The sequence below is a fragment of the Erythrolamprus reginae genome, chromosome 2 (assembly GCF_031021105.1).
Source record: "Erythrolamprus reginae isolate rEryReg1 chromosome 2, rEryReg1.hap1, whole genome shotgun sequence".
Lineage (NCBI taxonomy): Eukaryota > Metazoa > Chordata > Lepidosauria > Squamata > Dipsadidae > Erythrolamprus > Erythrolamprus reginae.
Window position 1 is genome coordinate 88075722 of NC_091951.1, and position 12623 is coordinate 88088344.

General features: G+C 44.1%; 1 protein-coding gene across 2 annotated transcripts in view; it reads right to left on the reverse strand.

Moving 5' to 3' along the window:
* Positions 1-12623, reverse strand: part of IARS1 (isoleucyl-tRNA synthetase 1) — a 104148-nt gene that overhangs the window by 9293 nt on the left and 82232 nt on the right. For both annotated transcript variants that reach the window (XM_070738605.1, XM_070738606.1), the window contains exons 30-33: positions 11618-11729; positions 5934-6059; positions 4516-4656; positions 3659-3811 (exon numbers count right to left, since the gene is read on the reverse strand). In XM_070738605.1, coding sequence (XP_070594706.1) covers positions 3659-3811; positions 4516-4656; positions 5934-6059; positions 11618-11729 — 532 coding nt within the window. The remainder of the gene's footprint in view (positions 1-3658; positions 3812-4515; positions 4657-5933; positions 6060-11617; positions 11730-12623) is intronic.

Here is a 12623-nt window from a genome sequence, read left to right on the forward strand (position 1 = left end):
TCTAAATCACAATCCGAAATAACATATGCTTACAAGTTTATCATATGATTGATATGAGCATTCAAGTCTTGAAGCTGTTAAATATTTAATAACCTCTCCCCTCCCACACGCGATATACCGTAATGCTGTATCTTTCCCGTTTTATCTCTTATTTGCAATGCAAATGTCTATCAATCCAGAAGAGATGTGCCAAGAGTTTTATAACTCTTGAAAACTCAACAGGGAAGACAGGGCAGAGGGAGGGGGAAGGATAGGGGAGGAGAACATCAGTGGAACTCAATCATTATTAACAATTTCCTAAATACTGCTTCTTATGTTTCCTCTATCATACTACTTTTTCAGGAAAAATACTGTTTTTATTACCTGAGATGATACAGCTATTACAGATCTGCTGTCTAAACGTTCACAAAAATGTCAATATGACAAATATACTTAATGTGTCAATGCAAGAAGGATCTAAAATTAGAACCATCTTTAAGTAGGTTATGGGCAGGCTCAGGCTCCCTTTGGGCTCGGCTTTGGAGAAAGACATATATAGCAATTATGGTGCTGAAATGATCTTTCCCCGTACTTGCTCCATCTCTTCACACATACATCAAGCTCCCTAAAATTCTGGGTTAATTATTCATACTTGAACAATCTGCCCTTTAAGTTTTCTGTGATGTACAGAACAATCAGAGAAAGAAAGTACTCAGGAAGTTTGATATCCAACCAAGGAAGAGTGGAGGTTATCGCTCACTTTTTGCTTGACAGCTAAAATAGAAGCAAGCAGAATTTGGCAGGACTGAACCCATATTAATAATAATAATAATTTATTAGATTTGTATGACGCCCCTCTCCGAGGACTCGGAGCGGCTCACAACAACAATACAACATGTACAAATCTAATATTAAAAACAATTTAAAACCCTCATTATAAAAAGAAAAACAATCACACAACCTAACAATCCATACATAAAACCATAGTAGCTAGGGGTATATTAATTTCCCCATGCCTGGTGACATAGGTGGGTCTTCAGAAGCTTTTGAAAGGCAAGGAGAGTGGGGGCAGTTCTAATCTCTGGAGGGAGTTGATTCCAGAGGACCGGGGCCGTCACAGAGAAGGCTCTTCCCCTGGGTCCCGCCAGACGACATTGTTTAGTCGATGGCACCTGGAGAAGGCCAACTCTGTGGGACCTAATTGGTCGCTGGGATTTGTGCGGCAGGAGGCAGCAGAATATTAAGTTTGCTAGTAGAGACCACTTCTGTAAATCACTGCTCAGCCATTCCTTCATTTTATAAATGATATTCAATCAACAATAGGGTAAATGTTTTCTTCATTTAATGGGATGTTATGGTTTAAAATGTTATGAAATCTTTTGAAAAGATATTCAAGCAAAAAGCATCCACAAGTTACTGTATATTCCTGTCAGCATTCTCAACATCTTTCAATTTAATGCTGGATTTTAATACGTCTAACTTAAACCAGATATCAAAAATGCTAAATCAATAATTCTATGTCCCCAGAAACCCTAGAAATTAGGGCAATATCAAAACAAAGCTTTTTAGAATTTAATGCAGCATGCATTAAAATTTTAATATCTGGTCATTCCATATTAGCAACATGTTTAATCTTAACAGTAAGTAAATTATAAAATTACTAAATTACAATTATTAAAGTAATATAAAACAAAGACATCATCTTTTTCAGATTTGCAAAATGCTGCTTCAGACTTTAGGCAACGGTTTTGTTTGATAATAATCTTTTTACAGAACTGGGATTGGATGTAACTTTACATGAGGCTATTGTTTTTTTCAGTTATGTTTTAATAATAAGATAATAAAATAAAAGGCAATGGTGATAATCTGAAACAGAAGCAATTTTTGTTCTGCTTCTAAGGTCTATGTTTAAGATTTTATCCTCTTTCTTTTCTTTGGACACAATTGCAATTTAATTACAAATATTTTGGCAATATTACCATACAGAACAATAGTAGCAGAACAGAAAAAGGATTAATGAAGTGGCTAAATATGTTGTGCCCATCCACGTCCCGCGCAGCGAGGTCACAGATCCCGAGGATCGAGAGACCGTTGTGGCGCAGTACCCTAGACCCATGTACCAGACACCCGAGTCTGATAGTGAGGAGATCAGAGAAGATGTGGTGTCAGAGGCTGAAAGCCAACCTGGGCCTTCTGCACCTCCCAAGGTGCACGTGAGTGACTCAGGAGAAGAGGAGAAGCCTCTTCTTGATGCTAGGGCATGCAGAGTTGCCAGAAGGCAGGAGTAGCTAAGCAAGAGGAGGTCTCTGCGTGAATAGATCTGTAGAACAATTGTCCATGCCGTTAGACTATTTAAGGCTAGGCCACATGAGAGTTCAGTGTGGAAGCCAACTTCCGTTATATTCCAGCTGTTTGCTCGGACTTCTCTCTTTGGATATTATTGTTTCAATGATGAATTAGAAACTGGCAAGTTGGACTAATTATCTCCCAGCTTCCTGCCAACTCAGTGAGTCCATGAATGAGGTAGGTCGGTAGGTCGGTAGGTCGGTAGGTAGGCCGGTAGGTAGGTAGGTAGGTAGGTAGGTAGGTAGATTTATAAATAAATAACTTTCCTGATTTTTGCTGAACTTTTAAATCCAAATCTCACTGCTCCTAAAATTTTAGAATTAAATGCTTAAATCTTGTAAAACCAGCGTGGGGAAGGGGCTATTTCCTGGGAACTCGTTGCTGGGACAGAACCAAACATCAAGCTTCCAAGAATTATCTAGCATTTTTTGATCTAGGATGTTCAGAGTTACCCATTTGTCCACATAGTGTGAGATTAAGGAGTTTTCATCATGCCTTGTAGGACAAAGAAGCAGAAGCTTATTCCTGGACTTTATGGAAGTTTGGCATTCAGGCAAATAAAGCCATCAATAGACACATAAAGATGAACCATATTGGCATTCCATTCAAGAGACAAGAAAAAAGCTAAGAAGGAAACAAAAAGACCAGAACACATCTTCTGCAGCACTCATCACCCACATAAACAAAGATTAACACCAGTCAAACAAACAAGCAGAGGTCAAGGAATCAAAATGAATGAATTACCAAGAATAAAAGCCACCTGTAGGGCAATCTACTGTATATAAAAGGAAGCAAACTCCTACATTCATCAGCATGGATAATATTACCTAGTCAGGCAATGAAAAATCTGCAAACCAATATGCTCAGCATGCACTGAGACCTCCACTGAACAATATTAATAGTATAAACAGCAATATTATATATTATTGACCTTCATAGTTTAAAAACTCATTTTATATTATGGTGTTAAAACACACAAATCTAAGAATTTCAGGTTAACAGTAAGTCAAACACTAAGTCAAAAGCTGTATTATCTGCAATAAGTAGCAGTTAATTAAATTCATTTAGAGAGGGCGCCATTCAGGTGTGATTTTTAAAAAAAACCTCAGTGTAGATTGGACACACTGTTAAGTAGAATGGCGTTAAAGAGCTCTACATCACATGATACAATCCCCCTCTAAGTAGGAAATAGGAAAAAAGTTGTTGTAACTTTACATTTTAAAAAGAAAGTGTAGGCTGACCTTAACTTTCAATCTCATCTTAGAAGTTAATCAGATCATAATTTAATATACTAACAACATAGTGGTTTCTTTTCCTCGATCTATGTACTTACCTTTTGTCAACGCTTCATCCAAGAACAATTTTAGCCTCCTGCTTCTGAGTCCGAACATTTTGCCTGTTTCATGCAGAAGCCCTTGATATGTTAATCCATTTTGTCCCATAGGGTTTTCCATAAGAAGAGTTCCCACCATTCCATTTAGACACTCTGGAGAAAATAAACTGTCTTAATTTCTAGCAAAAAAGCCTATAATCCGACAACATAATTTGCCTTGTGCCCTAAGAGGAGGATTTATCTTTTTCTTTCTTTACAAAGCAGTCCCATACCTATATCTGTTGGATTAAGCTAGACTGGACTCAAAAAGATGTACTATTTCTTTTTCTCTTTTCAATTCCACTGGTCTGGGCAGCAGAAAAGATGGTCTCCCAGTACCACTCCCAACTGTTTCCTAAAATCCAATTTTACACCACTTATCTGCAGAGCGTGTGATCTAATACTGAAGGACTCATGGATAGCGCCAGCCACAAACATCACCTCTCCCTGGGATCTCGACTGACGCCAAACTAGAAACCCAGATGGGCACAGTTCCAAGAGAGGAAGAACCCTCTCCAGATCGTGTCAGGTTTTGGTTAATTTTGGTTAAATAAAAGAAGTCACTTTTGTTTTGTTTTGTTTTTACAAAAGCACTTGTCTTATAAGCAACATTTGCATTCGTTCTGTTAAAATATTAAGATAAAAGATGTTCCTTTAACATGATTAATGGTGTAGGTTGTGGAATGTGATGCTCAGACAGGTGTAGCCTCTACCATTGTAGCAAGAAAACTATCTTCAAGATAGGGTTAAGTAGAGCTAGAGTTCAAACATTAATAAAATGATCTGCCATTAGACAATTGACATTGTATGTGACATACCTTGTGGTTTTGCATTCACTAGTTGTAAATTGATATACTGGCATAAAAAGCCATCAAGACTGTTTATAATTGGCAATGGCCCTGCAGTTACATGAAGCTTCTTTCCACTAAGACTCAGCAAATCTGTTTGTTTTTTTACTTCTGAAAAGAAAAGAAAAAGTTGTTGGAAACAAACCTTAACTCTTTAACTTCATGAGCTGCGCTGCTTCCAATATGCTTCCAAGTGTGATTCAAGATGGTGTGACCACCTATAAACCTGCACAGCATGGGGCCTGGTTATCTGAGGGACTGTCCAGTGAGACTCAAAAAAGGGGGGAATTGCTACAATGTCCCATTTTGATGCATAGGGAGCATATATTCTCTTTTTTAAAAAATCCGCCATTTCTACATATATGTCCATACCATACCACAAATCCTATCAACATATAAGTAATACCTCGTCTTACGAACCTAATTGGTTCCAGGGGGAGGTTCGTAAGACGAAAAGTCCATAAGACGAAACATTGTTTCCCATAGGAAACAATGTAAAATCAATTAATCCGTGCAATGGGAAAAAAAACCCACAAAAAAATGCCGCCGCCCGGCTGTCACCTTTTGAAACAGCTGGGGGAGCTTCCCAGCGTCCTCCTGAACCTGAACGCCAAACCCGAACTTCCGGGTTCGGCGTTCAGGAGGCCGCCGAGAAACCCCCCGGCTGTTTTAAAAGGTGACAGCCGGGCGGCGGGGCTTCCCAGCGGCCTCACGAACCTGAACTTTTGCCGAGCCTGTGGGTTTGGGAGGCCGCTGGGAAGCCCCGCCGCCCGGCTGTTGTCTTTTAAAATAGCCGGGGGGCTTCTCGGCAGCCTCCCGAACCCGAACGCTGAACCTGAACTTTTGCCGAACTTCCGGGTTCGGCGTTCAGGAGAACACCGAGAAGCCCCCCGGCTGTTTCAAAAGGCGACAGGCGGGTGGAGGGGCTTCTCGGCGGCCTCCCGAACGCCGAACCTGGAAGTTCGGCAAAATTTCAGGTTTGGGTTCAGGAGACTGCCGAGAAGCTCCCCGGCTGTTTCAAAAGGCGACAGCTGGGCGGCGGCGCTTCTCGGCGGCCTTACGAACCCAAACGCCGAACCCGAACTTTTGCCGAACTTCCGGGTTCGGCGTTCGAGCGGCGGGTTCATAAGGCGAAAAAAGTTTGTAAGAAGAGGCAAAGGGATTCAGTCATCTTCTTTCTGGATAGAAGCAACAAATAGATGGTACTCTAAAAGGCATTATATCTAATACATACCCAATTTATCATGAAAACAGCTAGCATAATTGGGTTTTTTTAAGCATATAAATCAATTTCAAGTGTACAATTTTTCTCTGTGTCAGACCTGGCAAAAAGCAAGTTGTGAAACAGACCTAAGGTAGGATATCTATCATTCTGAAGTTCTACTTACCTTGTTTTCCACTATAAATTGCTACTTTTGCTTTTTCAAGACCATAAATGCATGCAATGGTATTAACAAGTTTGGTGAAATCTAATCTATTGTCTCCCTTCGGATTTTCCAGCAACACCATACCATCTAGAGAGAGAAATATATATCATCAATGCTAATAATCTAATTTTGTTTTCTTCATCAGTTAATGATAGTTGTGTGCAACAATATTTTTAAAATGTTATAATAAAAAACCAGTCAAAATGATTCAAATAATTTAAATCTTAAATACATTTGTCAACCTAAAAAAAAAAAAGTTCAAACATTTCAAGTGTACATTAGGCTCCAAAGATCTGTAAACATCATTTCAAGTAACCAAAGAAATGGTTGGAACAATGCCAGGTCAGTGTCAGTTCTAAAGTAAACCATACTAGGTATAATACTGCATGGCTAATTCCTAAAAATATGGAATTGAGAATGATGTAATTTTCGTCTTTTACACCAGGGGTATCAAACTGGTGGCCTGAGGGCCGGATGCGTCACGTGCAGGCCACGCCCACCCTGGCTCAGCAAAGGCAAAAAATGTCACACAATAGGATCGAGTTTTGACAGACACATGTTATACAGACCCATTGCATATTTCTCCAACAGACTCTCAAGTAATGCAGTTCTTTATTTGGTTACTTCTTGAACATATCCACAAAATGTATGTTCAAGAGGTAGTTTGTTGTTGCCTTCTTCCAGGAAGTTTAATTTTTTTTAAGTTCCCAGTGTAATGTAGAGCTGGGATTTCTTAATTTATTTATTTATTTATTATTTGGATTTGTATGCCGCCCCTCTCCGAAGACTCGGGGCGGCTCACAACAAGTGAAACAAATCATAAATAATGCAATTAATTAAAATATTTAGAAATTTTAAAAACCCCATAAACTAACAGACACACACACAAGCATACCATGTATAAATTAAACATGCCCAGGGGGAGATGTTTCAGTTCCCCCATGCCTGACGGCAAAGGTGGGTTTTAAGGAGTTTACGGAAGGCAAGGAGACTAGGGGCAGTTCTAATCTCCGGGGGGAGTTGGTTCCAGAGAGCCGGTGCCGCCACAGAGAAGGCTCTTCCCCTGGGGCCCGCCAACCAACATTGTTTAGTTGACGGGACCTGGAGAAGGCCCACTCTGTGGGACCTAATCGGTCGCTGGGATTTGTGCGGCAGGAGGCGGTCTTGGAGATATTCTGGTCCAATGCCATGAAGGGCTTTAAAGGTCATAACCAACACTTTGAATTGTGACCGGAAATTGATCGGCAGCCAATGCAGACTGCGGAGTGATGGTGAAACATGGGCATACCTAGGTAAGCCCATGACTGCTCTCGCAGCTGCATTTTGCACGATCTGAAGTTTCTGAACACTTTTCAAAGGTAGCCCCATGTAGAGAGCATTACAGTAGTCGAACCTCGAGGTGATGACGGCATGAGTGACTGTGAGCAATGAGTCCCGGTCCAGATAGGGCTGCAACTGGCGCACCAGGCGAACCTGGGCAAACGCCCTCCTCGCCACAGCTGAGAGATGCTTTTCTAATGTGAGCTGTGGATCGAGGATGCCCAAGTTGCGGACCCTCTCTGAGGGGGTCAATAATTCCCCCCCCCAGGGTAATGGACGGACAGGTGGGATTGTCCTTGGGAGGCAAAACCCACAGCCACTCCGTCTTATCCGGGTTCAGTTTGAGTCTGTTGACACCCATCCAGGCCCCAACAGCCTCCAGGCACCGGCACATCACTTCCACCGCTTCGTTGACTGGGCATGGGGTGGAGATGTAAAGCTGGGTATCATCAGCATATTGATGATACCTCACCCCATGTCCTTGGATGATCTCACCCAGCGGTTTCATGTAGATGTTGAATAGTAGGGGGGAGAGGACCGACCCCTGAGGCACCCCACAAGGGAGAAACCTCGGAGCCGACCTCTGACCCCCCACTAACACCGACTGCGACCGGCCAGAGAGGTAGGAGGAGAACCACTGAAGAACAGTGCCTCCCACCCCCAACCCCTCCAGCCAGTGCAGAAGGATACCATGGTCGATGGTATCGAAAGCCGCTGAGAGGTCGAGGAGCACCAGGACAGAGGATAAACCCCTGTCCCGGGCCCGCCAGAGATCATCCATCAACGCGACCAAAGCGGTTTCCGTGCTGTAACCGTGTCTGAAACCCGACTGCTGGGGACCTAGATAATCGGCTTCTTCCAAGGACCGCTGGAGCTGGAGTGCCACCACCTTCTCAACAACCTTCCCCATAAAGGGAAGGTTGGAGACTGGACGATTGTTATTAAGTACGGCTGGGTCCAGGGAAGGCTTCTTGAGGGCAAAGACCTCCCTGCTGGCAAAGACCAACCAGGAGGGACACGGATCCAGTAAGCCGGTGGCGGAACTCACAGCTCCAATGGCCTTGTCCACTTCATCAGGTGTCACCAGATCAAACTCTTCCCAGACAGGTGGACAAGTACGTGCTCCAGTCACCTCGACTGACTCGTTGTCAGTCGACTCTGTTTTACAATTGGAGTTGAGGTCGGCTCGGATCTGAGCGACTTTATCAGCGAAAAATGTGTTAAAATCCTCGGCACTACTCTGCAAGGGCTCCCCAACTCCCCCCTGGTTAAGAAGGGAGCGGGTCACCCTAAACAGAGCAGCCGGGCGGGATTCCGCTGATGCAATCAAGGCGGCATGGTACGCGCATCTTGCCGCCTTGAGCGCCACTTTGTAAGTCTTAATAAAAGCTCTTACAAGTGTTCGATCAGATTCAGACCTACTCTTCCTCCATCGCTTCTCTAGACGTCTCTTTTGGCGTTTCAACTCCCGGAGCTCCTCGTTGAACCATGGGGCTCTACGGGGTCTAGCGCCACGGAGAGGTCGCAAAGGCGCAATCCGGTCAAGAGCCTCCGCAGCAGCCCTGTTCCAGGCCTCTGCAAGAGATTCCGCCAAACTGTGGACGAGTGCCTCTGGAATAACCCCAAGCGCCGTCTGAAAGCCCTCTGGGTCCATCAGGCGTCTGGGGCGGAACATCTTCATTGGTTCCGCCTCCCTGCGGGGAAGGATTGGAGCCAGGAAGTCAAGCCGTAGTAGAAAATGGTCTGACCATGACAAAGGCAACACTTCTAAGCCCCTTAGTCTCAGACCATTACTCAATTGCTCGGAAAGGAATACCATGTCAGGTGCGTGCCCTCCCTCGTGAGTCGGACCCTGTACTACTTGGGTCAGGTCCATGGCTGTCATGGTGGCCATGAACTCCTGTGCCAACCCCGATGTTTCGCCGAGTGATGGCAGGTTGAAGTCCCCCAGGGCAATGAGTCTGGGGAACTCCACCGCCAACCCGCCTACCTCCTCGAGCAGCACAGGCAGGGCTTTTGACACGCAGCTGGGAGGCAGGTACGTGAGAAATAAGCCCACCTGAACCCCTAAGTCCAACTTCAGCAAGAGAGACTCGCAACCCGCAATTTCCGGAGCAATGAGTCTATGCAGGCAAAGGCTCTCCCTGGCAATAATAGCCACTCCTCCCCCCCTTCCCTGGGGTCGAGGTTGATGCCATATCTGAAACCCGGCTGGGCAGATTTCAGAGAGAGGAACACCTCCCTCTGAGCCCAGCCAGGTTTCAGTAATACATGCCAGGTCGGCCTCCTCATCCAGGATCAAATCCCGGATGAGGAGAGATTTACCACCGACCTGGCATTAAGCAGCAGCAACCTGAGCCCAGGGCCAGAGTTACACTCATCACCAGTACCCAAGATTGGGCTCACAGAGCCAGAACAAGGGACCATTATTAAGCAACGATCCCTCGTTCCCCTGGAATGGCTAACTCTGTGGCCCCCGCCATATCTGCCTCTCCCCAGCAACACTGGAATATTCCGACCCTCTGCCACCCCAGAGATCAGTGCCCCTTCCTCTCCTGTCTCCCGAGCGTCAAGTGGGCCAAATCTCTCATTCATACTATTATCAATCATCTCATCCATACCATAACCCCACCCACCCCCACCAACCCAATCATACCAGTCATTCCATTCATACCCACAATTATATTTATCCCAATCATCCATTAATTTAGAACTCCCAATTATATTAAAAATTGATTAAATTAATAACAATTTAAAATAGCAATTAAGCAATTTAAAAACACTAAAAACACTAAAAAATAGTATCAAATAGAAAATATAAATTAATGAAGGGAACACAGCAGCACGAGGGAACCAAACTCCAGGTTGGCTGATGTCTTAGTCTTAAAGTGTCTTAAAGTGTCTTAAAGCCAATGTCTTAGTCTTAAAGTGCAATAATAGAATGGACTTCTCAGTGCTGGCAGCTGCCATTGGCCGGCACTCCAGGATCTGTCTCTTGCCTTATTTGGGATTATTCCAAGTTCTCTCCCTGTAACAGTCCCAATAATCGCTGATCGTCCCAGTCTCCCCCCAAGTGCTAATAGTCCTATTGGGCGACATCTCCGAATCCCTACACCCTCCGTGGGTCCATACGACTCTCAAACCTCTTCTGAGCAGCCTCCACATGATCCCGGCAGAGGTGGTTCCGACACAGATGGTCCCCATAATGGTTGGTAATTCAGGTTCCACTGCCAGGCAGCATCCTCTTCGACGCCAGGTGCCCCCACCATTGAGGTCTGCCTTGTCCGGTAAGGTGTCTGATCTGATCCAGGCCACCTCTGCCAGCAGTCCCCTTTGGTTCTCAGCTGGGCTGGTCTCCTCGGGTGACGCCCAGGTCGCAGCGGCTCTCACCCGCCCCCACGCTGAGCGTCTCAGTTGTTCCTCGGCATTTCTGGCATCCTAGGATCTTAAATAGCCGCCAGCAGTCCCCTCCGGTTTCTCAGCTGGGCTGGACTCCTCGGGTGACGCCCAGATCGCAGCGGCTCTCACCCACCCCCACGCTGAGCGTCTCAGTTGTTCCTCGGCGTTTCTGGCGTCCTAGGATCTTAAATAGCCGCCAGCAGCCCCCTCCGGTTTCTCAGATGGGCTGGACTCCTCGGGTGACGCCCAGGTCGCAGCGGCTCTCACCCGCCCCCACGCTGAGCGTCTCAGTTGTTCAGTTGTTAATGATCTCCCAGGCAAAACCTATGTCTGATCCTGCTTAGTTTTTCAAGATTCCCCACAATCAACTTGGTACTACAAAGGTCATAAACTATGTTTTTCATCATCATGTTTAACTACTACCCTGTTTCCCCAAAAATAGGTCACCCCCGAAAGTAAGACATAGGATAGGTTTCGTAGAATTGCCTAATATAAGGCATCCCCCGAAAGTAAGACGTAGATGTTTTGTTTTTCAGCATTCCAAACAGAACATATATAACACTGCTGTCCATAAATTGCATCCCAAAACGCTGCATCAATCAGATTTAAAACACATTCCACACGCATCCAACATGCGGCTGAGTGTTTGGATGCGTTTTTGCTGCAGCAGGATACGGGATACAATTCACTGAAAAAAAATAAGACATCCCCTGAAAATAAGATGTAGCACATCTTTGGCAGCAAAACTTAATATAAGACGCTGTCTTATTTTCGGGGAAACACGGTAGTTTCCTCTATTTTTAGTTAGCAATTTTAAAAGTAGTACAAATAGTTCTAGCTATACCAGCAGAGGCTCCATCACGTTTTGCAGCAGCGGTTATAAAGGAGAGAATGACAAATTAAAAAAGAGATTAATACAGACGTACCTTGTTCTTTACCATTAAGGCAGATGTTCAGAATGACATAAGCACATGCTGGCTCAGTACTGTGATGAACAGCTCCTTTGGCTATTGTAATTTCCAGTTCTGATCCCTTCAGCTAAACAAACAGCAGTTACATTTTTTAAATTATTCTTCTAAGACAAGACCTGTGCAGACATTTCTCTCCAAGCTGTTACAATTTGGAAACACTGCCAGGAACCACAGTGGCAATAGATGGATATTAACAACTCATAAAAATAGCAGGGCAGAGAGCTTCACTAGAACTAGTATCTAGCCCATTAAAAACACATATTTTGTACCTTCTAAACCAGCATACAGACTAGAAAAGTAGTACAAATATTAAGTGCACTTTCAGAGGGGAAAAAACAGAGAGAAATAATGCCTATACATTTAGATAGAGGACAGATATCACAACACAGGCACTTTGTTCAGGACCAGGCAAGGATGTTTAGTTATCTACTATTATGTTATGGAAATGTTTGGCTTCCTTTTTTTCTCTGATATGGCCCCAGCTGTTTTATTGTAATTATTATATTCTTTTAAATCTCACTAGATTCCGTCAGATGTTTACGAATAAGACTGAAATTACAAATACAAATTATGAATCAGTGTATAGCAGCGGTGGGTTGCTCCCAGTTTTTCCCAGTTCTGTGAGTGCTGGTGGCGGGAGGCTCCGTCCACCCAGCCAGGACGCTTCTGAATATGCACAGAAGTGTCACACACATGCATAATGCACATGCAGTTGAACAACTATCCTTGTGGTGTGACCAGAACAATCTAGAACTGAACACACTCAAAACCATAGAAATGGTGGTAGACTTTCAGAGAAACCCTTCCACCCTTCCACCTCTCACAATACTAGACAACACAGTATCAACAGTAGAGACCTTCAAATTTCTAGGTTCTATCATATCATAAGACCTAAAATGGTCACCTAACATCAAAACCATCATCAAAAAAGCACAACAAAGAATGTTCTTTCTGCGCCAGC